The sequence below is a fragment of the Pan troglodytes genome, chromosome 9, assembly GCF_028858775.2.
Source record: "Pan troglodytes isolate AG18354 chromosome 9, NHGRI_mPanTro3-v2.0_pri, whole genome shotgun sequence".
Classification (NCBI taxonomy): domain Eukaryota; kingdom Metazoa; phylum Chordata; class Mammalia; order Primates; family Hominidae; genus Pan; species Pan troglodytes.
Window position 1 is genome coordinate 10,735,019 of NC_072407.2, and position 26,352 is coordinate 10,761,370.

At 47.1% G+C, this 26,352-nt stretch overlaps 3 protein-coding genes and 1 long non-coding RNA gene across 9 annotated transcripts in view; 1 reads left to right on the forward strand and 3 right to left on the reverse strand.

Moving 5' to 3' along the window:
* RRP8 (ribosomal RNA processing 8) overlaps window positions 1–17,928 on the reverse strand; it is a 105,386-nt gene extending 87,458 nt beyond the window's left edge. For 3 of the 5 annotated variants that reach the window (XR_008537959.2, XR_001707118.4, XR_008537958.2), the window contains exons 1-7: window positions 17,138–17,394; window positions 15,597–15,960; window positions 14,894–15,347; window positions 14,671–14,800; window positions 14,414–14,520; window positions 14,231–14,327; window positions 6,473–6,576 (exon numbers count right to left, since the gene is read on the reverse strand). Coding sequence is in view for 2 of the 5 variants with exons in the window: in XM_508260.8 (XP_508260.7) it covers window positions 13,891–14,010; window positions 14,231–14,327; window positions 14,414–14,520; window positions 14,671–14,800; window positions 14,894–15,347; window positions 15,597–15,960; window positions 17,138–17,236 (1,371 nt within the window). In the remaining 3 variants the exon portion in view is untranslated. Of the gene's footprint in view, window positions 1–6,446; window positions 6,577–13,666; window positions 14,011–14,230; window positions 14,328–14,413; window positions 14,521–14,670; window positions 14,801–14,893; window positions 15,348–15,596; window positions 15,961–17,137 lie in introns of those variants that run through there. The other 2 variants (XM_024346940.3, XM_508260.8) reach the window with 2 other exon arrangements.
* Window positions 17,929–17,975: 47 nt separating this feature from the next.
* ILK (integrin linked kinase) lies at window positions 17,976–24,621 on the forward strand. Of its 2 annotated transcripts, XM_001164277.7 has the most exons (12): window positions 17,976–18,104; window positions 21,789–21,954; window positions 22,137–22,232; window positions 22,437–22,533; window positions 22,627–22,710; window positions 22,814–22,899; window positions 23,042–23,151; window positions 23,255–23,382; window positions 23,473–23,594; window positions 23,685–23,784; window positions 23,897–24,027; window positions 24,211–24,621. In XM_001164277.7, the coding sequence occupies exons 1-12, from the start codon at window positions 18,016–18,018 to the stop codon at window positions 24,358–24,360; spliced, it is 1,359 nt and encodes a 452-aa protein (XP_001164277.2). In that variant the 5' UTR covers window positions 17,976–18,015; the 3' UTR covers window positions 24,361–24,621. The 2 variants fall into 2 exon arrangements, with proteins under 2 accessions (XP_001164277.2, XP_054517967.1); XM_054661992.2 differs by lacking the exons at window positions 22,437–22,533; window positions 22,814–22,899.
* On the reverse strand, window positions 20,038–22,437 carry LOC134807232 (uncharacterized). Its single transcript, XR_010147124.1, has 2 exons — window positions 22,344–22,437; window positions 20,038–22,015 (listed from the first exon to the last, which is right to left on the reverse strand). It is a non-coding gene; the product is annotated as an uncharacterized LOC134807232 (long non-coding RNA).
* TAF10 (TATA-box binding protein associated factor 10) lies at window positions 24,594–25,966 on the reverse strand. The gene is made up of 5 exons (XM_016920279.3): window positions 25,707–25,966; window positions 25,413–25,567; window positions 25,137–25,201; window positions 24,938–25,052; window positions 24,594–24,760 (listed from the first exon to the last, which is right to left on the reverse strand). Exons 1-5 carry the CDS (start codon window positions 25,936–25,938, stop codon window positions 24,671–24,673), a joined length of 657 nt encoding a protein of 218 aa, XP_016775768.2. The 5' UTR covers window positions 25,939–25,966; the 3' UTR covers window positions 24,594–24,670.
* Between the last annotated feature and the right edge of the window lie 386 nt (window positions 25,967–26,352).

The following is a 26,352-nucleotide window of genomic DNA, read 5'->3' on the forward strand; positions in this document are numbered from 1 at the left end:
AGCACTATTTACAATAGCCAAGATACAGAAGCAACCTAAGTGTCCATCAACAGACGAATAGATAAAGAAAATGTGGCACATATACAGATTGAAATACTATATTCAGCTATAGGAAAGAATGAGATCCTGTCACTTGCAACAACATGGATGGAACTGGAGGACAGATATTAAGTGATATAAGCCAGGCACAGAAAGACAAACTTTGCATGTGATGGCAGCGGCAGGCCGTCTGGAGCGGCCGCTGCCATCCCTCTGGCTGCACAGGGAGGCACAGCCAGGGCTGCATGCTCCATGGAGCCGGCGGAAGCTCCCCTGGTGCTGTTGCACAGCTGTGGACCCAGGCATCCCTGTGCTCTCGGGACCAGGAGCAGGCGGGAGCCCCGCCCTCCTGGGCACAGCTGCAGCCACCCAAACCAAGGCTATAGATCTGGGCCTCCCGCTACAAAGAGCAGGCGGGAGCCCTGGTCTCCATGCGTGGCTTCTCCCTGCTGTCGGCACTTCTCCGATCTCACAGCACAGTCGGGGCCAAGCCCAGGCATTGTTATGTCATGGCCCGGCCGGGTGTGCACATGTTCAGGGCAGGGCTGCCACGCCAGCCTCCTGCTGCCTCGGCCCCCTCTGGGCTTTGGGCACCAACGAGCATAGGAGGGAAGCTGAGGGAGGGGCTGAGAGCAGCTTGGTGCTGGCCTGCAGGCGCCCCTTGGCACCTATAGCCTGGGTGCCATGAACGGTAGCAGGAGGCAGACGGGTTCCTGGGCGTAAGGGGGTAGGTCTTGGGTGAGGCCCCACCTTCAGTCCAGGGAGGGCCTGAAGGCTATGGTCTGGGTTTCCAGTACCACTGACAGGAGTGGGAACTCGTGGCGCTTTTCCCAGCCAGCCATGGCCGCCATGGACCAATTGGGGGGCACCTCTCTGCTGAGAGCTGAACATTTGTTGGGATGACTGGCCTAGTGGAGAGGAGCTACCCTCTCTGCTAGGAGCTGAATACTTGTTGGGACACCCTGGCTACAGAAAGGAGCTGCCCCCTGCGGGGTTCTTCTGAGCTGTTCTATTGCTCAGTAAAGCTCCCCTTTGTCTTGCTCGCTCTCCACTTGTCTGCATACCTCATTCTTCCTGGTCACAGGACAAAAACTCGGGACCCACCAAAGGGCGAGGCTAAAAGAGCTGTAACACAAACAGTGCTGAGACATGCCCCTTGCCCACCACACTGGGGGCAAAGAGAAGGAAAGAACAGCTGCAGCCCTTCAAAGAGCCCAGATCTGGGAGCTCCCCAAGCCAGGGCTGTGACCCCCTCTCTGGGACCCTGCAATTCCTGGTGTCTCCAAGTTTATGGGCACCAATGTGTTCCCTGCTGCCAGCCGTGGAAGCTGCTTGCCGTGCACCTGGTCTGGCTGCAGACTCGCAGAGAGCTGGCACCTGTGCTGGCAACTGGAGCTGCTCGCCTTGCTGCAGCAGCCAGCATGCCTAACTGTGTGCAGTAGCCAGACCCTGTGTTTGCTCACACTCTCCTTGCCATTCCATGCCTGACTTGCTCTTGGCAGGCATGGGACCCAGGCCAGTAGAGTGAGCCAAGCACAGCCTGCCAGGCTGAGTGGGTGAAATGAGCCCAGCGGGCCCGAGCAAAACTTGGGCAAAGAAGCTACCGGCCACAAAGGTTTCTGGACAGAAAAACAACACCCCAAAGACCCCGTAACATATGGTCTCACTCATTTGTGGGAGCTAAAAATTAAAACAATTGAACTCATGGAGGTAAAGAGTAGAAAAATGGGAAAGATAGTGGTGGTCAGTGTGGGGGGTGGGCAGACAAATGAGGATAATGGGTACAAAAATATATTCATAGTTAGAATGATAAGATCTAGTATTTGATAGCACAACAGGGTGATTACAGTCAACAAAAATTTATTGTACATTTTAAAATAACTAAAGGAGTATGATTGGAATGTTTGTAATACAAAGAAAAAAGGATAAATGCTTGGTGTGATGGATACTCTATCTACCCTGATGTGATTACTATGCATTGTATGTCTGTAATAAAATATCTCATGTACCCCATAAATATATTCACGTACTACATACTCATAAAAATTAAAAAGAAAGTAGACATTGGAAGAAGTAAGGAATAACATAAGGAATAGGAAATGGGTGCATCCGGGTTATGAAGCACTGCATTGGGAAATAGTTTGTTTCATTTGTTCTTTTGCTTTTATTAGACATTCTCAGCAACCAAAAGTGCTATAGATCAATTGGCGTTACTTCGTTGAAAAGTTTTCCCATGACAATCTCAGACACTGCTGATGAGAATTTAAATCTGTTCAATAAGTCTGGAAGGCAATTTAGCAACACATATAAAAAAAACTTTTAAATTGTACATTGCCCTTGATCCAGTAAATCCCCCTATAAGATTATTTTCCCTAAAGAATTGATTTTAAAAAAGTCGTTAAACATGTATATATAGAGGATGTTGATTGCAGAGAACATGAACATTTACAAAAATCAGAGAAAACAAATATCCAATAATACAGTACTAGTTAGATTATAATATATCCAAATAAAGGGATATGGAGTAGCCATTCTGAAAACAACATTCGTATTTGTAGATTATGACATGATTATTGTTCTAGTCTTTTAAAACGCTTTAATAAATGTGTACCCATTCAGTTCAGTTGATTAATTAAAAGTTATAGAATCTCCTGTGTCAAAAAACAAAGGAATAAGTTGGACATATTTGCGTGGCTTTATTTCTGAGTTCTCTATCTTATTCTATTGATTTAGGTATCTATCTCTTTCCTTCCACCAATACTACACAATCTTGATTACCGTAACTACAGTAAGTCTTACAATTGGGTAGATTCAGTCCTCCCTTTATTCTTATTTTTCAAAATCTTAGCTATCTGATTCCCTTACCTTTCCATATAAATTTTAGAATAATCTTTTCTTTGTCTCCAAAAAATCTTGGCTGGGATTATGATAGGAATTGTTAGACTTCTTTATCTATGTGAGGATAACTGGTATCTTTACTATGTTGAGTTTTACAATCCATATACATGGATTTAGATCTTTGTTTTCTATGTAGATCTTTGTTTCTCTCTATTTAGATCTTTTCTTTCATCAGTGTTGTATAGTTTTCAGCATAGAAGTTCTATACATGTTTTGTTAGATTTACAGCAGTATTTTTTTGAGTGTAAATGGAATTTTATTTTTATGTGTGCATTTCTAGTATATAGAAATAGTTTATTTTGTATTTTATGTTCATTTTGTGTTTTGCAATCTTGCTGAACCGACTTATTTTTGTTTGTTTGTTTGAGACTGAGTTTTGCTCTCATTGCCCAGGCTGGAGTGCAATGGTTTGATCTCGGCTCACCGCAACCTCCGCCTCCCAGGTTCAAGCGATTCTCCTGCCTTAGCCTCCTGAGTAGCTGGAACCACAGGTGCATGCCACCACGCCTGGTTAATTTTTGTATTTTTGGTAGAGATGGGGTTTCACCATGTTGGCCAGGATGGTCTCGATCTCTTGACCTTGTGATCTGCCCGCCTCGGCCTCCCAAAGTGCTGGGATTACAGGCGTGAGCTGCCGCACGCAGCTCGCTTATTAATTCTAAAAATTTTCTGTAGATTCCTTGGGATTTTCTATGTAGACAAACATGTCATCTGCAAATAGGGACAGCTTAGTTCTTCTTTTCTAATTTATATACCTTTTATTTCTTTCTTGCCTTATTGCACCGGCTAGAACTTCTAGCACTATATTAAACTCAATAAGAGTGATGAGTGTGAAAATCCTTGCCTTCTTTTTAATCTTAATGGAGAGGCATCTGGTTTTTCACCATTAAGTGTAATAATAGCTGTATGTATTTTTATAGATGGTCTTTATGGAGTTAAAAAAGTTTTCCTCTATTCCTAGTTTTCTGAGAGTTTTTATCATAAATGGGTATTATATTTTGTTAAGTACTTTTTCCTGCATCTATTGATATAATTCTGTAATTTTTTCTTCTTTAGCCTTAAAATATGATGGATTACATTGATTTATTTTCTATTATTGAACCATCCCTAGAATAAACACCACTTGGTTATAATGTGTAATTCTTTTTTACATATTGTTGCATTCAATTTTGCTAAGAACTTTGTGTCTATATTAATCAAAGATATTGGTCTGTAGCTTTCTTTGTTTATAACATCTCTTTCTGGTTTTGGTGTCAGAGTAATATTAGCTTCATAAAATGAATTGGTGGGTGTTCTCCTCTATTTTCTGAAAAAGATTTTATAGAATTAGCGTTATTTCTTCTTTAAACATTTGGTAAAATTCCCCAGTGAAACAATCAGGGCCTGGAGTTTTTTTCTTGGGAATTTTTAAATTATAAATTTAATTTCCTGAGTTGTTACAGGGCAACTTCAATTACTTATTTCATATTGCATGAGTTGTGGCACTTTGTGTTTGGAGGAGTTGTTTCATTTCATCTAAACTGTCAAAAACATGTGCATAGAGGTTTTGCAGTATTCTCTTACTTTTTTATGTTTGTACAGTCTATAGTGATATTTAATTCCTGGTATTGGTAATTTGTGTCTTTTCTCTTATTTTTCTTTGTCAGTCTTGCTACAGGTTTGTAATTTTATTGATCTTTTCAAAGAACCAGCCCTTTGTTTCATTGGCTTGCTCTATTGTTTTTCGGTTTCTAATTTCATGGATTTCTGTTCTTATCTTTATTATTTCCTTCCTTCTGCTTGCTTTGGATTTATTTTGCTTTTTTTCCCTAGGTTATTGAGGTGAGAGCTTTGATTATTATTATTATTATTTGTAGCGACAGGTTCTCACTATGTTGCCTAGGCTAGTCTCAAAGTCCTGGCCTCAGGCAATCCTCTCACATTATATTTTAGTGGGATTACACTATAAATCTCATTGCAGTCCACTTAGGGGTAATAATCTAAGTTGTTTCAGGTAAAATATGGTAAACTTGCAGCAATATAACTCCAATAAATTCCCCCACCCCACCCCACCTTCTGAGCTATTGCCATGTATATATAATCAATATATAAGTCCAATACGTAAGTGTTATACTTTTTCTAAATAGTTCTATGTATTTTAAATAAATAAGAAGAGAAAATAGAGAGATTTTATATTTGTCCACATATTTGCCATTTCTGGTGCTTTTTATTTTTTTCTGTGGATCTGAGTTACCATCTGGTACCATTTTTCCTTAGCCCAAAGAACCTAATTTTTTGTAATGCAGGTCTGTTAGCAATAAATTTCTTGTTTTTGTTCCTTCCTGCCCCATTCAGATGTGTTTATCTTGTTTTCATGTTGAGTCCAGGCAACAAACTGCTTGATATAGAATTTTTGTTTGACATATTTTTTCCTTTTTAAGCACTTTGAATATGTCATGCCAGTATCATCTGTCCTCCATTGTTTTTGATGAGACATTGCCTTTTAAGTCATATCCTTGTTCTCTGTACATGTGTCTTTCTATTATTTTCCATGTTTTATTTTTGGATCTCAGCAATTTGATTATGATATGAGAGACTATGCATAAGAAAATTTAAGGACCCAAGTCTGGCAATAACATACATTAGTTTCACTACCATCCAACTGGTTAGACTCAATCACATGGCCACCCTTAACTATAAGGGAAGCTGGAAAATACAATCCAGCTGATTTCCCAGGAAGAAAATGGGTATTAGAAACAGCTGGCAAGTCTCTGCCACAACATACATACACCAAAACCACCATATATATTGCCAAAGACACATATGTGTCTAGGGACATATAACGAATGCACTGTGGGGGAACACAAGAGGAACTGAAGTGCAAATCAGGAATGAAGGGAACAAATAAAAGAACAGGAAGGGAGGCTTTCATGGACTGATCCTGACATAGTGTCATGAACTTAGGAGGAGGATTAACTCAATTCTCATTAATTGAGAATTCTCATTAATCTATGTACCAAGAGCAAGAGAAAAGCCCAAAAGCAGTGGTGCCAGCAGTGCCATCCTTACCAGACTGATTCTAACATATTACCTTAGTTTTTGCAGTGGTTCATCCTCTGTTGATTCCTATCTGTTTCATGCCTCACCTCCAGACTTCACAGTTCTGTGAATTACTTATTGCTATCCTTCCAATAATTTTTCTTTCTTTTTTTTTTGAGACTGAGTCTTGCTCCATCGCCCAGGCTGGAGTACAGTGGTGCGATCTCGGCTCACTGCAACGTCCACCTCCTGGGGTCAAGCAATTCTCTTGCCTTAGCCTCCTGATTACAGGTGTGCACCATCAGAGCTCAGCTAATTTTTGTATTTTTAGTAGAGATGGGGTTTCACCGTGTTGGTCAGCTGGTCTTGAACTCCTGACCTTGTGATCCGCCCACCTCGGCCTCCCACAGTGCTGGGATTACAGGCAGGCATGAGCCACCACGCCCGGCCAATTTTTCTTCTTAACCACAGTTTATTGTAGTCAAACTTATACTATTACAGAGTAGATTTATTTTACCTGTTCAATGTCCAGTCCGAGGTTGAACTTTATCCATTACAGTAGGCATCCTTATTTTGTTCTTGGCTTCAATGGGAATGCTGCAGGTTTTCAAAGCTGGAAAGCTGTTGCAGAAAGCCCAATATGTACATAAACTTGCTTTCCAGCAGCAACAACCAAAACAGCAGAAAGACAGCCTTTACCTCCCAAATCTCAAATGAAGAAATCTAATTGGTGGAACTGATCTTGTACTCAGAACCCTAGCTTCAAGGGTTTTAATTTCTCCAGATAGCAAAGAATGTGAGGCAACCAGGTGAATGGATAAATTTACTATGGTGGATGCATACTATGGAATACTCCTGCAGCTGATGGAAGCAACAAACTAGATTAACAGCTACATGGAATACACTGGTTATTTACCTATTTTTTTTCAGCTGCTAGCCTTTCCATCTCTCCCCCTGCAACTCCCCCAATTCTCTCCTCTACCCACCCCCACCCCCACATTCTGGCTGTGTTGCTGTAGCTGGGGTTCTACAAACATTTCCCAGACCCCATTGCCAAATTTCCTGTTAGGGTCTGCCAATGGGATACCCTAAAGGAACCCTTAAAGATAGGAGAGACTTCATTCCTGTTTTCCAGTTGTCACATGATCTCAGCTGCAGACATTTGGCTTCTACTAGCTAGTTCTGCACTCAACATCAGCTTTGCCACACTTCTCAGAGATATTTGCAGCAGTCTGACTACCCACTTGGCAGTCTGAGATCAGTCATCCCTTGCTTTCCCACCCTCAGGGCCATGCCTTTCCTCAGAGGTATAAGCACCAAGATACCTGGAGGGAGCTTCTCCCATAAAAGTCAGTATCAGTCAAAGAAGGCCCCTTCTCTGAGCTCCTAGTTTCTGGTAATCACATCACCTCTTCCCTTTTGTTTTCACAGGCCTTGGAATATTCTGATTTCTGCAGTTACTAATTTTTTTAGTTACAACAGCAACTTCTTTCTACTCTTTCAGTCTTCTAATACTTGTAATTAAGTCTCTGTATTAAAAGTCCTCTTCTTGAAATACTTAGTGTGGTTTCTGTTTTCCTGACTGGGTCCTGACTGATAACATGAATGAATATTAAAAACACAGTTGAGTGATTTTAAAAAGAAGACAAGATTTGTAGGCAATACTCCACAGAAATAAAGCACACACAAAAAAGGAAACCACATATAATAAGAATATCTGCATAAAAGAGGAAGTTAAATTAGAGTTTTTCAGTTATCTAAGATCTTTGGATAACATACCGAAACTGAGGACAAGAGGTGATAGGAACCAACACATTCCAAATAAAGGTACTAGATATATCCACATGAAGTTTATTCTAAGATAGTAAAGCTGATCCACAGACCACTACACTTTCTATTATATGTGAGATTAGAAATAAAAGATTCATTGATGGGAATCTTTAGGAATAGGGATAACTTCTCCCTGCAAGACAAAGAAATAGTGCACTCCCTTCATTCTAAACTGAGTGAGGAGGGCTCCAATAGAACCATTTGTAGATATTTAGTGTTCCCATGTGAGGGAGAGGCATTACATTCATTCAGCATTATATTCTCTAGATAGAGACTTGGTAAGCTCAGAAATGTACAGACCCATCTCCATCTGGCCACCAGGGTGGAATGTGGCATGGAGGATTCTTGGGAGAACATAACCTGAACCACTTATGAGGATTTGGAGCCATGTGAATTATAGAGACTGGCACTTCTCAGATGTATAAGTAAGAGTCAGGCTGGCTGCGACAAGGCAGGGTGAGAAAAGCAAGCTGCTGGCTGGGCTGCACTTCCAGTTTGGCAGGACAAATATGCATGCATTTCCTGTGGGTTCCATGAAAGGTAACCAGTCTTGAGGGTTTGTTGGGACCATTCCCAGGAGGGCTGCGTACAAGGGTGAGGCACTTTAGCACGAGGAGGCTGTGGGTACATTGTCAGGGTCAGGGGCTGAAGAGCTGAAGGGCAGTGTGGGCTGTGCATCAAAAAGAGGCAACCAAAGTCAGTTAGTGGCCCAGTCCTCATGGAGAGCTCCAGAGAACCCCAAGAGCTCACAAAGGAGTCAACAGTTAAATGCTTGTCTGCACAGAACACACCAATGGTACCTTAATCACGTAAGCTGAGACTTTCTTCCTTTAATATGCCCTCCCCCATTCCAATCCTAGAAGAGACAGGAAGTAAAGAATGAGTGAAATAATGACCATGTTCTCCCAAACCACTGAGGTAGAGGAACAGCAGCTTTAAACTGGATAAGTTGCTGACAGGTTCCTGAGATGTGGGAAAGGGTGGGGATGAAAAGCATCATACATACATATGTATATATAATATTATATATTACACATATATATAATTGTTTTATTTATTTATTGAGACAGGATCTCAGTTATCCAGGCCGGAGTACAGTGGCACAATCATAGCTCACTACAGCCTGAAATTCCTGGGCTCAAGCAATCCTCCCACCTCAGCCTCCCTAGTAGCTGGGATCACAGATATGAGCCACTGCACTTGGCCCAAAAACATATTTAAAATGTTAATACTTTAGATTGGTTTCAGTCATGTTATAGGGAATAATGGAACGTATTTATACCAGAGTATTAACAATGTAGAAGGACCCTTGAAACGAAGCCAAAAAGATAGGGGCTGTGGCAATTAAGGAGACTTCCAAGAAGTCTAATACTAAGTAGGGCGTCCCTGCTTAATCAATAACACTTCATTTCGTGACCATGAGACAAGAAAACTACAGAGACCTCATCCCTAACATCCTTCAGCTCCAGAACCAATGCCAAATCACCTAACTCCAGGTTATATGACAAAAAAAAAAACATCTGTTTAGGACATTCTTTAGTGGGATTTGTTTTTCCAGTCACAGTCACAATGACGGATTTTAAAAAAAAAAGAGTATCTCAACTTCCTATTGGGAGTATATGTTTTCCCCTGATTTTAAATTCATGGGACAAAAAGAAAGTGTTGACTGGCATCTGGCAAGATAATTAAATATCTGAAACACCCTGAAGGAAACAAAGAGGGTACTGTGGTCAAGAGTAAGGTGGACAGGATACCATAGAAGATATATCCAGTGTATATAATGATAACTGCTAAAACACCCTCAAAACTCACTAGCAGAATGTAATCAAGTTTATTTTCTTGTTCAAAGTCCAATATGGATGTTTTTGGTCAAGTAGCTATTATGCCCTAAATAGTAACTCAGGTATTCAGACTTCTTCTATGCTATGACTCCATCACCGTCAAAACATGTGCTTCAAGGTTACCTTGAAGACGGAGGAGGAAGAGAATAATGGAAACGGCTCAGCCACCCTTTAACTGCCTTGGTCTAGTATTGAAACATCGCTTCCACTCATTTTCCACTGTTGAGAACTACTCACATAGGCCTAGATGCATGGAGCTGGGAAACGCAGTTTACCTGTGTCCAGAAAGAGGACATTTGGGTGAGCATCTGGCCAGTTTCTTCCACAGAAGCAAAGGTAATAGTGGTATGAATTCAGGAAGATGAAAATGAGCTCACTGGGGAAAGAGTATTCAAGGAAGATGGAGCATGTGCAAAGACTCTCAGTAGAAACAGTTTGGAAAGCTTGAGGAATAAAAAGCAAGTCTGTGTGGCTGGAGTTTGGTGAAAGGGGAGGAGTGGGTTAAGATGCAGATGGTGATGGCGACGGAGGCCTGGGCAAGATCACACAGGGCCTGAAAAGTTTGTCTTTTGTTCTCGAGGCAGTGAGAATCCACTGAAGGATTTTAAGCAGAGAAGTGACATAAGCTGATTCACATTTTAAAAAGATCACATGGCTGTGTGGAAAATTGATTGCTTTAGGGACACGAGTAGATGCATTTAGACCGCCAGTAAGGCAGTTACTGCAGGAGTTGGGTATCCTAAAACCAGATGGCTGGTCAGAGAATTCACCTGGGAAGGAGGATGACCAGGGGATGAAGGTTCTAATTACTGGTCTCTGTGAAAAGCTGTCGAGAGTTTTGTGCAGTTACATAAATGGTTGGGTTTGGAGCTGAGCGGTGTCTCTGCCAAGATCATGTTGTTTCTTTTAGAACTGTGTTCCCTTAGGACTGGACTATATTATGGGAGCAGAAGCTGGAGCACACCAATAACTGCAGAAGCAGTAACTATTTATTTGGAGAACTCTCAAAGGGATGCTGAACAAGCATGAGGCACGGATAACCAAACCCAATTTTATTCTTGTCTCTTACCACCCTCCAAATTTTATTCACTGGGAGGTACTCTCCCTGCTATGGAGAAAAGCTGCAGCGAGGTTGTGATGTTCTTAATAGATAGTCCTGTGATCAGTTTAAGGAACAAACATAATCTCAATTAATTAGAATGTCTAATCCTGTGTAACAATAATCTGCACCTGTTGCAGTTTTAAATCCCTTTTTCCTCTCCCAGCTCTGCCCCAGCTAAGTCTAGGAGCCTGCACTGGGAAAGGGAGGAGTGATTGGTATGCTCTTCGCTCTCCTCGGCTCCTCTCTACCTAATCACTGCTGATTGCTCTGGGCCCAAGTGATGAGGAGAGGTAAGCAGATAAATCATTTTGCCCTGACTGGGTATTTCCATGCACTGTGGGCCTGGAAGATATTTCCTCTCCCCTATTCTCACTCTCAAATGATAAACTGGCTTCCTGCTTCCCTGAAAAAAAATCAAAGCAATCAGAAATGAACTTCTGGGGCCCTATCAGGAACTCTGGAAGAGGGCTTTCATAATGGAGCAACCTCTTACCACTGCCATTTACCTCAAACAGGCCCTCCACATTACTCAGCAATCCTTACCCCACTGCATTCTGAGTTCTCTCTCATCTCAATAGCACTCAACAGCTAACAACCTGCCCATCCTCCCATATAAAAAAAAAAAAACAAAACTCTGGCTGGGCACAGGCTCATGCCTGTAATCCCAGCACTTTGGGAGGCCGAGGCAGGCCGATCACTCGAGGTCAGGAGTTCGAGACCAGCCTGGCCAACATGGTGAAACCCCGTCACTACTAAAAATACAAAAATTAGCTGGGCGTGGTGGCATGTGCCTGTATTCCCAGCTACTCGGGAGGCTGAGGCAGGAGAAGTGCTTGAACCAGGAGGCAGAGGTTTCAGTGACCTGAGATCACGCCACCGCATTCCAGCCTGGGCCACAGAGAAAGACTCTGTCTTAAAAAAAAAAAAAAATTAACTCTCCTGGTTTTACTCCTACATCTCTGGGTGAACCTTCTCCTCTTCCATCACCTTCACTGCTTCATTTTCCTTTACCCATCCATGACATGCTCCTCAGTTCTATTCTGAGCCATTTTCTCTTCTCATTATCTTACCCTGAATATCGCATCTATTCTGACTTTAATTACCACCTCTAGGCTGCTGATTCCCAGACCCCCAGCACAGATTTCACGCATGTCCCACTTCCGAAAATCCAACACTTTGAATGGCATCACCAGCCTACCCACAGTTGAGCAACCTGGAACTTACTTCAGATTCCTCTCTTACCAACCTCAACATCCCACCAATTCTACCTAATGAAGTTCTGTCTGCCTACTTCTTCCATCATGACTAGTCAACAGTGCCCTCATCTTGTGCCCTAGTACCTGGGTTTCTATAACACCCCTGTTCTCATCTATCCCACTCAACTGGACCCTGTCATTCCTTATCTCTCCCTAGGTGAATAAGTACACTGGCTATATCTCAAATGACAAGCTCCGGGAATACAAAGATAAATATGGCTTCAGAAAACAGCAGCCAAATGCACAAAGGAATCACAATGCAATATTTAGAAGCTGAAGTAGCACTCTTCACATAGTACTTTGAGAGTACAGATGAAGAACTGATTTTGCTTTGGGAGTAGAATAGGAAACAACTAGGCTGTTCGGAAAGATGAGCAAACTGCCAGTCCGATGAATATCCAGCAGAAAGAACAGTACGTGTAGAGGCACTGCGTAGTGCCTGCCTAATGATTCACAGCCCAGCCTCCAAACATGCCCTCTGGACTACAGCCTGTTTCAAAACCTCCATCCCCTTATTAGAGGTATCCAACTGGCTCAGGGCATAAAACCTATGATCTCCCAATGGGTACTGTCAGGTATTCCTGGAAACAAGTACAAGAGGCCATATCTTTATACCTGGGCACATGGCAGATACCTTTTGGGGGAGGCCTAGAATCTATCATTCAAACTCACCTTCCCTCAGTACCTTGCCTATAGCTTTCCCAGGACATGCTGATCTGAGTCCACTGCAAGGCAGAGATAGTGGACAGACTCTTCCGCCAATGAACAGCCCAATGCCCCCAAGCCCACATAGCATCAACAAGTTGTTTATGAACAGAGACCCAGCTCCCTCACTACCCCTCCAAGGACAGAAGCTCAGAATGTATTAAAAGTCATTAAATAGCCTATGAAGTAAGCCTGTTGAAAGGTCTAGCCTCTCCCAGAGGCTTCCTTAGTCAACAAATCCATTCTTTACTCCTCAGCCTCCAACCAGCCTAGGGAAGATCTTCAAAAAACAATAAGGCTTACAACACATAATAGTCATAGCTAGTTTACTGAGCACCTCCTATGTTCCCAGCCCTGGCTACAGATTTCTCCAGTTAACCCACACAACCACCCTGCAAGACAAAAATTCTACCATTTTCCAAATGAGGAATGTGATATACAGAGATTAAATGACTTTAAGTGCCTCTGGGTAGCAGGCCAAGAATTAAATCCAGGTCTACCTGATTCCAAAATCTGTGCTCTCAGCTATAAACATCCCAAAGTCCCACAGGATAATAGGTGTTGGGAGTGGCTTGATGCTATACGGTCCCAAAAATGGAGATGAGGGGAGAGGGGAAAGATAAACCACTAGAAATGCTCGGTATGGGGACAACCAAACAGTCTCAAGTTGGTGGCTCAGACTGATGTCTTGAGCCAAGATGTTGGTGGACAACCAGTTGCCTCAGAGTCAAGCAGCAACAGCTGCCTGTCTGCAACCTTGAAGGCCTGGGCAAACTGAAGCTGAAGGAGCAGAAGCTATGGGTGAGCAGAGGAAGCTGATCTGTAGACAGATCAGATGACAGCAGAGTGGAGATGGCAGGACAGGAAGGCCATGTGGCTTCTTAGTTGGAAAGAAGAGCAAAACCTAAAGATGCCTTGAATTCCAAACCATCTAGTTTTCATAACACCTGAAGTGTCATGAAACAGATATCCCCATGTTCTCACAATAAACTCTTTATTGTTTAGCTAGCCCCAGTGACTTTATGCATCTTATAACCAAGAAGCCTTCAGTAGAGCAAGTCTGAGCCAGAGGTTTTATCACACTTTGTCCTCAGGGTCCACCAGGAACCAGGTCTTGGCTCACAGCCAGGCTGGAAACAGTCTTCACAGTTCTGAGCCTGGAGTTTGAGATCTGCCTCCCCTTTCAAGGAAGATCCAGAGGTCACCTGCGCTTGTAGAGACATGGCTGAAGCTGCAGGCCTGAAAGCTGAGCCTTGGGCCCTACCAGAGGGGGCCCAGTCTTTTGGAAATCAAACAAGAAGAAATGGCTGTTGCTCAGGTCCTAGGGGCAGAAAAGACCCAGTGAGAACCAAATCCTCATCCCAACTCCTTAAAACACCTCCCTCTATGTACTGCCTCTGCTCAGAAAGCTTCCCAGGGCTCCCACTTCCGTTGGGGAGCAAAATGTCTGTTCCTGTGCCTAAAGCCTCCTTCCTGAACACCAGTACCCTGAAAAGGGCCACATGAGACAAAAACAGGTACAGACGTCTTGGGGCCCTCACCTTGGAGACAATCTTGAAGCCTAGCTTGGTCACAGCCCGCAGAAAGGTTCGAACATCCTCGAAGCGGCTGCTGACCTCAGCCACTTTCAGGAGACCCCTGAGAAAGACAGAAAGTTCTGTGTAAGTGCACAGACTCATGCATGCACACATACATACATGCATCTGTGTCCTGGGGGCTCTTACCCTGGCTTCAGTACTCTATTTGCCTCCTCTAGGAAGTCCCTGATGTTGGTTCCCATCAGTGAAAGGCAAAACACAGCCACATCCACAGACTCATCCTCCAGAGGAACCTGTGGAGAGTGAGAGTGTTGTATAAGGCACACAGTGCAGAAGAAGAAAGCCAGCACTGAGATACCAGGATGGGAAAGGGGAAGGAAGGGTTAGAGATTAGCATACGGAGGTTGGTCCTAGAGCACAAGCCAGATAACATAGGGGTTTACCTGGGCCATGTCACACACAGTGACCCTAGGGTCCAGAGAAGCCAAGTCAAAGCAATGCACAGGGTTCCGGATACTTGAAGCCAAGCGGCAATCCCCACAGCCGAAGTCAGCCACCACTAGGGATGCAGGCCTGAGAGTGGAAGGCAAGGGTCACATATTGGTCTGATCTGAGCCTATGACTGACCCACCACATGGCTTCTCACAGTCCCTGACCCCCATTCACCGCTGGCGAAGATCCCTGGCGATGCGGTCCACTGGCTGCAGTGGCCACTTCTTCACTTGGCTCTGGAAGCCGCGGTGGTAGAGAAGAAAAGCTTCAGGGTCTCCCTGGAAGAGACGCTGTGCAGCACTGCTGGGCCCTGAGTACAACTGTTCATTGAGGTAGCGAAATCGGGCCCCATCCAGCCGCTGTGCCATGCGGGCTCGCAAAGCCCCTGCCCGAGCCTCATGGCTGTCTGTCCTGGGAACAGGAGGCACCTCTGTCTTCTCTGTGGGGGCCTCAGCTGGGGCCTGGTCTGGCACCTGAGGTGGCTGAAACTTGTTCTTACATCTTCTCTTGTTCTTTTGCCGGTTCCGCCACTGCTTGCGGCTTAATGTATGAGGGGGTTTAGGGGAAGTGGACCCAGGGCTTTGCTTTGGTGGATCATTTGTAGTACTACCCTTCCAGGCTTTGGGACCTACAGGGAGGGAGATGGGAAGGTGCACATGAGGCAAGATCTCTTACATTCAGAGTCACGGCAAGTCATCCCAGCCATACCTCTGTCTTTGAGATCGTGACTGTGGCCTGCATAGAAGTACTTCTTATTGCCTGAGTACACCATTAGCCCCAATCCTAATGGCAGTGGATAATCACTCTTGTATGTAGAACCAGCTGACCCCCCGACACACACACACCAACACACACACATATACACATCCAATGGTACCTGTTTGGTCAACATTGTCCAGGTGCTGGGCTGAATTTATAGGGGCATGTTTCTGGCATTTCCTCTTTCCTTTCTCATCTTCAGCAGAGTCACTGCCAACAAGAGCCTGTTTGTGGCATTTCTTCTTCCTTTCTACTTCTTCCTCAGAGTCACTGCAAGGTGGGCCCTGTTTTTGACATTTCTTCTTCCCTTTCTTCCCTACTTCAGCAGAGGCACTGGCAAATGATGCCTTTTTGGGGCATTTCTTCTTCCTTTCCTCCTCCTCCTCCTCAGAGTCACTTATACATAGGCTGGGGGGATGCTGGGAAAGAGATGCTGCCTCTAGGGCCCGTAATGTGGCCAAGAGCTGGCGGCGCTTGGAGCCCTGGAGGAAAACAGGGGATGAGAGTGGGCCTAAAGAGAATGGATGAGGCCTGGAGAACAAGAAGGGAGAGATGTGGACCTGATTCAGACTGGCAGAAGCATCTGAATTCTTCCCAGTCAAGCCTGCCAGAACCCAGAAGAACTTTTATGTCACCACCCCAACTTCTGGGAAGCTGGAGAGCAGAGAAACCACCTATCCCACTTTCTTCAATGTGTAAATGAGCTAATGGAGGTTTCCCCAAAGGAAAATGCAAAGGCCACAAGCAACAAGACCAAGGCCAGAGACCAGGAATTCCAACCCTTCACCTTGAGCTTTTGCCTAGAGCTGATACATTTCTGTAAGAGGTAAGGAGGCTTCTGAACACAGGAGACACATGATCACACACGTATATTAAATATTTAACATGTCTCTAGCTGCAGTGTAGAAAACAAACTGAAGGGGAGAAATTGCAGACAGAGAGGCCAGCGGCTTGGACAATGGTAATGGGGCTAGGGGACGAAAAAGGAGGAAACAAAGCAGGCCGATTCCATGTTGGAGGCAGACTGAAGGGTAAGAAAAGCCTGAGGAAGCAGGGCCCTCACATCTGCAGAGGCTCAAAGGAGAAGATGTATTGTCGGGAAGGCTGATTCTGTGTTGCAGTCCTACCAGGTAATCCTAGGCCAGGCACTTACCCTGATTCTAAGTTTCCCACACCCTCCTTTGAACAATGATACTGACAACTCTTACTGTCTCCAATCCATCCTCCACACTGCAACCAACGACCCTTTCAAAATACAAATCTGAAGAAATAATTCCATTGCCTAAAACCTTTCATTGGCTTCTATTCTCAATATACGCAAAACTTCTACCTCTTGAACAGCATCCCCTTTCATTTACTATGTATTTCAACCACAAGGACCACTTGTGTTTGTGACCCTAACAGAACATGCTCTCTTGTCCCAGGGCCCTTGTACGTACTTTTTCCTGTCTGAAGAACCCTCTTCGCTTCACCAACTTCTACTCAACAACTCTCTCTGACCCAACGTCAGTTTCTTTTGGAAGTTCTCGGATCTTCAGATCAGGACTCGCCCTTAACGGTGCCACAGGTGTCCCTCCCCGCAATACACACAGCGCTGGGATCCACCAATGTCCGCTTCGCGGCCTGAAACAGCTCCCATCGCCCCTGCGAGTCACTCACCTTGTTTTGCGAGGAGGCCGCAGGCGGAGGTCGTGAGATTACGGGCCCAAGGCCCGCGGCTACTGGGGCCGCCTCGGCCCACTCAGGCTCTTCGAACATGAGGGTCGGGAGGGCAGGGTCGCCGAGTCCCCGCTCTTCTCCACGTGCACAGCGCTCCTCTGGAAGTCGGAGCGCTCAGACCTGCCAGAACCGACCCGGAAACCAAAGCGTGACGGCCAGGGGTTGCTAGAGCGGCCGGCGCGGCGCAGCGAACCATCGAGTTTAGCCAGGCGCGGCTAGAAGGGCAGGGAGGCGGTGGGAGGGGAGGGACGGAGGCCCGCGCTGCCCAAGAGCGCCACGGGCGGGGCGGGGCGGGGCGGGGCCGGCGGCGGGCTGCGGGCGCGGCCGGACGGGAGTTCCCCGGAGAAGGATCCTGCAGCCCGAGTCCCGGTGAGTGCGAGAGGACCCGCGCCCCCTGTTACCCCTCACTTCTCCTGAGTTCCAAGTAAGGAACGGAGCCAACCCTGGGGAGGACCCCCGGTCCCCTCTCCCAGAGTATACGGAGCCTGAACCTCCCCACTTCCCCCAACTCTGTTCGCCGATCGGGTCTAGTTGCCTGCTCTCGGACATCCGTTCAGCAGACACGACCTCTTCGTCACCCCCTGCCCACCCTGACCCGCCTTTACCTCGCGTCTAGAGGACACAGCCAGGGATCATCCCGCAGCCCCGAACTCCTTCACAGACCCCCACTAGCCGGGGACGCAGCTCAGGCCCCCTACCCCCAACACAAACACTTCTCTCCTGTAGAGGATAAAGCTTGGGGTTCATCCTCCTTCCCTGGATCACTCCACAGTCCTCAGGCTTCCCCAATCCAGGGGACTCGGCGCCGGGACGCTGCTATGGACGACATTTTCACTCAGTGCCGGGAGGGCAACGCCGTCGCCGTTCGCCTGTGGCTGGACAACACGGAGAACGACCTCAACCAGGGGTGAGCCGAAACGGTTGGTGGATGAGAGGAAGGCTAGAGATCTGGCTACGTGGAGTGGAGTGCTCATGTCTGGTGGTGGCGGCTGCCTTTGCTAGCCAGTGTAATGAGTGCTAAGCATAGCCTGTGGCGGGCAGAGGGTTTTCACAGAGGACGCAGTTTGAGCTGAATCTTGACTGCAGAATAAGAGTTTCACAGGCAGAGGCTACAGAGAGCTTTCCAGCCTCAGTAGACTGCATGGCCAAAGGCTAGGGGGCAAGGCACAGAGCAGAGAGAACAGGAAATTGTCTGGAGTTCCATATGGCTGGAGGATAGATGATCTCTGTGGGTCGGAGCATTGGGTACAAGAGGAAAAGAACAGGACATAAGACTGTAGAGGTCTCCAAGGATCAGCCAGATCATGCAAGCATATTTAGGCTATAAGAAGGTCTTTATTTTAAAAGCAAGGTTTTAAAGCTGTATAGTGACATAATGAGATTGTCCATTTTTCAGTATCATCTTGGATGCTTTGTGAAGAGCAGGTGGAAAGGAGGCAATTGCCTAGTTCATCGTAGAAGTAATGATGTCTTGGACTAGAATTAGGGTGAGTGAAAAAGAGAAGTGATCAAATTCCAGAAGTCTTTAGGACGAAGAATTGTGGAACTTGGTGTGGGGAGTGAGTAGGGGCAAGGATGAGGACCGGGGTTCTGGCTTGGGAACTTGGTTGTTTTTACTGAGATGGAGAAAACTGGAGGATGAGGCATTTTATTCTGGACATGTTAAAGTTAAGGTGACAATGCAGCAAGGTGGAAATGTTGAGTGTGTTGTTGGTTATGCAGATTTGCAATTCAGGGGAGGAACCTGACTTGGAGACACAGATTTGAGAGCTATCAGCATATAGATAGCATATATATATCATATATATAGATGATACTTGAAGACATGGTTGTGAAGGAGAATGTCTCAGGAGAGTGGAAGGCAAGAGGTCAGGGGACAGGAAGCCTGCACGACAGAAAAGGAGCAACTGGAAGTTGAAAAAGAAATAGGAAAATGTGTGAGTAAAGCTTACAGAAGAGAATGTTTTAATGAAGGGGAGGTGGTCAACAGCAGTACAGGCTACTGAGAGATCAAAGAACATTAATATTTTAAAGTAGCCATTGAATTTACAGTTGGGTTTTTTTTTTTTAAGTTAAGGGGTACATGTGCAGGTTTGTTGGATGGGTAAACTCGTGTTATGGAGGTTTGTTGTGCAGATCATTTCATCACCCAGGTATTAAGCCATAGTACCCATTAGTTATTTTTCCTGATCCTCTCCCTCTTCCTATCCACCCCACTCTGGTAGGCCCCAGTGTCTGTTGTTCCCCTCAATGTGCAGTTAGGATGTATTTGACCATCTGTGAGTGTTGTTTCAGAATAATGGGTGAAGAAATCAGACTACATTGGGTTCCTTAATTTAAGGCACTATGATGAACACCTTCTGTGCTGGGTGCTAGAGTCCAGAATCTGACATAATCTCTGCTCTCAATACAGCAGATTTGTGGCAGATTGAAAAGTAGGCCGGGTGCGGTGGCTCATGCCTGTAATCCCAGCACTTTGGGAGGCCGAGGCTGGTGGATCACGAGGTCAGGAGTTCGAGACCAGCCTGACCAACATGGTGAAACCCTGTCTCTACTAAAAATACAAAAATTAGCCAGGCGTGGTGGCGTGCGCCTGTAATCCCAGCTACTCGGAGGCTGAGGCAGGAGAACTGCTTGAACCCGGGAAGCAGAGGCTGCAGTGAGCCAAGATCATGCCACTGCCCTCCAGCCTGGGCCACAGAGCAAGACTCTGTCTTAAAACAGAAAAAGAAAACGAAAGTTGAGAGGTGAGCAAATAGTGAAAGTGAATGTACACCAGTTCTACAAGGTTGGCTGAGATAGGAAGGCAAGAAGAGCAGTAGTGATGGTGACTCAGAGTGGCAAATTCAAATTCTTTATTTTTTAAAATTGGTGGAGTTTAGTTTTTAGGTTTGACAGGTCAGGATCACCTGTCATCTTAGTCTAGACTTCACTGGTTCCCATTAGGTTCTACACTATTTCTCTTTAATACTTTGCAAAGTCATTTGTTCCATTTTTCATATAATTCTCAAAGGGTACCCTGATAAAGACAGTAAGCACTGTTACTGTTTTGTTGGTGAGGAAATACAGGCTTAGGCAGTTGCCCAGTGGGCCTAACATCTAGGAAGACTCTAGCTGGGTCTAGGAAGACTCTAGGAAGATGCTGCCAGAAGGAAAAGGGGTGGAATTAATGAAACTGGAAGGTTGTGGTGCTGGTTTGAGGAGTAAAGTATGGGGGCCTAAGTTGGCTATATGCTGGATATGAAGAGGGGGTTAATTCCTTGCAGGTCTTCTTGAGATAGAAGTCCAGGCCCTGAGGTGGCAGGCAGCCTGAGAGTGAACAGAACCCTTGTGCCCATACTTTTGCCCCCCGAGTTTGGCCTGCCCTGGCGCCACAGGCAGTACTGGAAGCTGATAAGTCAGGGCACAAATTAAAGGTCTAGGAGGCAAGACCAACTGATAAACAGGGGGCGTAATGCTTCCTGGGGATAATCCCATCTCAAGGAAAAGCTTTTGGCTATTTCTGTGTTAGCAGATGCGAGCAAGTTGTGGAGGAAAATGATTAACTTAAAGGCCACACCCCCCAACCCCTTCAGCTGTACGGGCATCTGGATGGCCAGACCCCTGATCAGCTCCAGGCCTTGCCTAGAGTCGCACACAGGAAGTGACCACAACACTAAGGCATCCGGAGGCTGCTGGCCCAGACCACGGACCGCCCCCTGCTCCGCCCCTTGAATCTGCAGCCCCGAACTAGAGGGAATTTCCTTTTATGGCCCCAGGCTGTCAGGCAGGCCCAGCTCCAAACCAATTGTTTTGTTTTGTTTGTATACTTTACTTTTATAAAATACATATTTCTTGGAAAAGAAAAAAATCAGGTATAGTTTTAATCCCGAAACAGCCATTCTCATTTTCTTCTGTTTTCTATGCACAGGATTGCTAAGTAGGGGAATCCTGCTTTGCATGGTGGTTTGTTATCTACCTCATCAGTAGTCAAAAGCATTTCTCCTTTTCAACATAAACCCTTCCAAAACATCATTTAAATTCCATTCCATTTTTAGATGTTAGTTTCAGTACCAGAGCCAAATAGTAAGTTTGTTCCCTCTTCTATAAGTTGTGGCCTGCCTTCTCCAAGACACCCTTCTCCCCCACTAACATGCACTGAACAGCTGCTGTCAATCCATTCCCTCAAGAAACTTAAAGGTCTAACAGACAAGACAGTCCATTAACAGATTTTTACAATCCAGTGCAACAAGTGCTGAAGTAGGGGGATATATAAGATGTGGTGGAAAACAGAAAGGACCAATAGATGTTGCAGAAGGGGTGCAAGAGAAACCAGGGGAAGAGCACTACCACCTAAGGAAATGAGATGTGGGATATGGTGAAGATAACACATTTTTTTATAGAGGTTGTTGAGATATCTAGGTGGTTGGTTTGGTTTGAAGCTCAGGGGAAGGTCTGAAATGGACAGCTTTGGGAGTCGCTGGCATGAATGAGAATCAAAGTCCTAGAGAGGTAAGCCTTCCCAGAGAGTATGTAATTATCAGTTTTTCAGGAATCAAAACCTTTGCCCCATCCCACCTCCAGCTCAATGACCATTGCCCCTTCCTCAAAGGGACGATCATGGCTTCTCCCCCTTGCACTGGGCCTGCCGAGAGGGCCGCTCTGCTGTGGTTGAGATGTTGATCATGCGGGGGGCACGGATCAATGTAATGAACCGTGGGGATGACACCCCCCTGCATCTGGCAGCCAGTCATGGACACCGTGATATTGTACAGAAGGTACGTACAAACTCCTTCGTCATCCACATCACATACATGCCATGAGGGTCAGTCACAGGCACTGTAACATACAGTAGAAAGTATGTGTACTCTTCCCCCTTTTCCCATGCCCTGACACCAGTATCTCATTTGGAACTGACTGTACTTTCTGCCTCTTCTTTTTGTCTGGCCATGGGGTCCAGCTATTGCAGTACAAGGCAGACATCAATGCAGTGAATGAACATGGGAATGTGCCCCTGCACTATGCCTGTTTTTGGGGCCAAGATCAAGTGGCAGAGGTGAGTACTCAGCCCTTAATTCCTGAGATGGGTAGGAAGTAAAGTCTGAGCCTGGGTGGGAGATTTTGGAACCCTCAACCCATTCTGTCAGTACTACTGTGTGACACTTACAGGATTAAGTTCTACATTTGTGCATTCATGGTTGGTTCAGTGACTGCCAGCGAGGTAGCAGTGGCTCTCATCATAATGGCCTTTTCATTCCAGGACCTGGTGGCAAATGGGGCCCTTGTCAGCATCTGTAACAAGTATGGAGAGATGCCTGTGGACAAAGCCAAGGCACCCCTGAGAGAGCTTCTCCGAGGTCCATCTCCCCATCCCCTAGCTTGTGTCCTCTCGTCCCTTCCCACCTGTCTTCTCCCTCTGTACCACAGCTCAGGTTGTTTTTCTTCCCTAGAGCGGGCAGAGAAGATGGGCCAGAATCTCAACCGTATTCCATACAAGGACACATTCTGGAAGGGGACCACCCGCACTCGGCCCCGTGAGTCACCACTGTGGGAAGAAGGGTTGTAAAAGGAAATAATCCTGGCCTCTTGGGGCTGGGTTAGGGTGAAGCTGGGTACCTGACCTGCCCACACTCTTAGGAAATGGAACCCTGAACAAACACTCTGGCATTGACTTCAAACAGCTTAACTTCCTGACGAAGCTCAACGAGAATCACTCCGGAGAGGTGACCCCTGCCCTTCTTGCCCTTCCCTCACTAAACCCCCATAAATTACTTGCTTTGTACCTGTTTTAAGTTTTTCCTCCAGTTAGTGGGCAAGGAAGTGGCAGCAACAGTTCAAGCCTCCTAACCCCTACCTGTCCTGCAGCTATGGAAGGGCCGCTGGCAGGGCAATGACATTGTCGTGAAGGTGCTGAAGGTTCGAGACTGGAGTACAAGGAAGAGCAGGGACTTCAATGAAGAGTGTCCCCGGCTCAGGTAGTGCAAGGCGTAACCTGGAAGCTGCTAGTTCCAAGGAACCCTGAATAGCACTGAAAGAGATCTTTTGTACTGGGTCTCAACCACTCCCTCCCTCTTCTAGGATTTTCTCGCATCCAAATGTGCTCCCAGTGCTAGGTGCCTGCCAGTCTCCACCTGCTCCTCATCCTACTCTCATCACACACTGGATGCCATATGGATCCCTCTACAATGTACTACATGAAGGCACCAGTGAGTAGGGATGTTGAATTTCCTTGGGGAGGAAATGGCAGAGAGGGTGCATGAGCCTCTCTGAACTATTTGACTCTTGCCTCCTCTCAGATTTCGTCGTGGACCAGAGCCAGGCTGTGAAGTTTGCTTTGGACATGGCAAGGGGCATGGCCTTCCTACACACACTAGAGCCCCTCATCCCACGACATGCACTCAATAGCCGTAGTGTAATGGTGAGGCCACAAGCTCACTCCTGGCCCAGGCCCCAAAAGCCCTTTGCCTATCTATGACTTACCTCCTTCTATCTGTTTTCTCTTCCTCAGATTGATGAGGACATGACTGCCCGAATTAGCATGGCTGATGTCAAGTTCTCTTTCCAATGTCCTGGTCGCATGTATGCACCTGCCTGGGTAGCCCCTGAAGGTGAGTGAAGTCATCATGTCGGGAGGTAAAAAAGGACCACCTCAGAAGTAGTGGAAGGGGGCAGAGACAGGCCAGGCCAGGGGGCCAGAACAGACAAGCCCTATCTCTCCAGCTCTGCAGAAGAAGCCTGAAGACACAAACAGACGCTCAGCAGACATGTGGAGTTTTGCAGTGCTTCTGTGGGAACTGGTGACACGGGAGGTACCCTTTGCTGACCTCTCCAATATGGAGATTGGAATGAAGGTGAGAGCACAACAGCATACATTTGTGTTGCGGGAGTGGTTGGTGATGGTGAAAATAACTGTAGTGGGCCTTGGCTCCTCACATATTTGTTCGGATATACAGTAATCCTGTCCCAAGGGCCAGTGGCTTCTCTCTACATGACAGACTCAAATTGTGAGGCTGCTTTTTTTCTTGTATTCGCAGGTGGCATTGGAAGGCCTTCGGCCTACCATCCCACCAGGTATTTCCCCTCATGTGTGTAAGCTCATGAAGATCTGCATGAATGAAGACCCTGCAAAGCGACCCAAATTTGACATGATTGTGCCTATCCTTGAGAAGATGCAGGACAAGTAGGACTGGAAGGTCCTTGCCTGAACTCCAGAGGTGTCGGGACATGGTTGGGGGAATGCACCTCCCCAAAGCAGCAGGCCTCTGGTTGCCTCCCCCGCCTCCAGTCATGGTACTACCCCAGCCATGGGGTCCATCCCCTTCCCCCATCCCTACCACTGTGGCCCCAAGAGGGGCGGGCTCAGAGCTTTGTCACTTGCCACATGGTGTCTCCCAACATGGGAGGGATCAGCCCCGCCTGTCACAATAAAGTTTATTATGAAAACAGGCTGGTGTGGGGACATGGGGACAGACAAGTACATTTAGGTTGGGTGGCTCAGGTGAAGTAGTGCGGCTTCTTCACATTGATGCCATACTCGCTGAGGGCAGGGGTCAAGTCCTCCATGGTTAGAGTGTACTTGCGGTCCTGAGGGAAGAGGGAAGAGCACCAACTGAGCACAGGAATCCCGGACTTCAATCCCAGATGGATGACCCTGAGTAAGTCTTACACCTCCCCTACGATTCAGTTTCCCCAAAGGGGTGGCAGGATAAGCCTCCACTGTTGTGGAAGGTAATTACTGATTCATTAAGCCTCCCCTCACACCTTGCTCTTGCTCCGGGAGCTGCCGGAGGCTGTGCCCTTCATTTTGCAGTGCTGTAGGGCATCATTGGCAATATCTGAGATGAATTTCTGGGCAGCTAAGGAGATGAGCCGAATTCTAGGGAGAAAAAACTTAGATGAGAAGGAGATGGACAACATACTGCACAAGCACCCAAAACTAACCTGCCCTGGGTTTACTCACATGCGTGGGTCTGAGGCCTCAAAGCCAGCACGGTTCAGGTAGTAACCAGTCACTGCATCTGGGATCTGAGAAATCAATTAAGAGAACTGTCAGCAGAGCGGGAGGAGGGTGAGGGAAATGGATAGGCCTGGTTATCAGGAAGCTCACAGTTTGGGTGAGCAGAGGGCAAACACAGAAGAGCGACTAGGGGAGCAAATGTAAGAGAACGCCGAAAAGCACGATGTGGCTGAAAGTTTTGACAGCAGGCTAGGTGGCCTTGTTCGGGCGGAAGCCCACCGTAGGCGTGTAATCTTCCAGCTGCATCAGGAAGTCCACCAAAGGCGTGCTGGACACCACGGGCTTCACGTCTCCGTTGGCCGCGCTCGGCAGTACGTAAACCCCGTTAGATATGGCCCCCTCCGGGGGCGCCGCGCCACCCGCCGACACCGGAGCTGGAGGAGAACCAGCAAAATGAGACACAGAGGTGGGAGGCGCAGGGCCCCAGCTAGGTCTGTCTATACCCTCTGCCCTCACCCGCCGCTGGACCCAGTCCAAGACGCTGCCCTCGCCCTCACCCGTCCCGGCCCTCACCCGCCCCACGCCGCTCAGCTGGCTCCCCGGCCCGCGCCGCCAAGGGTCCCGTGCCCCCAGCAGCTGCTCCAGCCCCAGGCCCCCCCGCTGTCCCCGCGGGGCTGGCCTTGTTCTCCGCGGCGGTGCTGGAGGGCAGCGCGGCGGGAGCCGAGACCGGGGGCGCCGGGCCCGGGGCCGAGGCGGCGGAGGCCGGCGCCGCCTCGGGGTCCGCGCCGGAGCCGCTGCAGCTCATCGGGCCGGTGGGAGAGGCGGCGAACAGAGCCGCTTCCGCTTCCGCTCCCGCCGCGCACACCCCGGGGTGACGTCACGCGCCCACGACCCGCCCCGCCTGTCTCTGTTAGTGCTCTCCAGCCCGCTCCCCGCCTCCTCCCGTAGTGCATCTGCGGGTTAGAGGAAATAGGCTGCAGGGCGGAGACCGAGCCTTGGCGAACTGCGCTGCCGTAGCCATTCCGCCCTAGCCTCTGCCGTGCTCCGCGGCGATTCCGTCCAGACCGGAACCAGCGTGCGTCCGGCTCTCCTCCGCCGCTCTGGGACATCTCATTCTGTCTGACGCTCAAGACCTGGCTTCGAGGTTTATGGCCCTACGTCCCTCGACTACGAGTTGCCTGCCTGTCTGCATCCTTTCAAGTTCCCTTATTCAGCCTTT

Coding starts and splice junctions, on each gene's coding strand:
- ILK (XM_001164277.7), top strand. CDS start 18,016: ATGGACGACATTTTCACTCAGTGCCGGGAGGGCAACGCCGTCGCCGTT. Junction 22,233..22,436: donor GCCAAGATCAAGTGGCAGAG/GTGAGTACTCAG, acceptor TTTTCATTCCAG/GACCTGGTGGCAAATGGGGC. Junction 22,900..23,041: donor ACGAGAATCACTCCGGAGAG/GTGACCCCTGCC, acceptor CCTGTCCTGCAG/CTATGGAAGGGCCGCTGGCA.
- TAF10 (XM_016920279.3), bottom strand. CDS start 25,938: ATGAGCTGCAGCGGCTCCGGCGCGGACCCCGAGGCGGCGCCGGCCTCC. Junction 25,568..25,706: donor AGCTGAGCGGCGTGGGGCGG/GTGAGGGCCGGG, acceptor GTTCTCCTCCAG/CTCCGGTGTCGGCGGGTGGC. Junction 25,053..25,136: donor GAGGCCTCAGACCCACGCAT/GTGAGTAAACCC, acceptor TTTTCTCCCTAG/AATTCGGCTCATCTCCTTAG.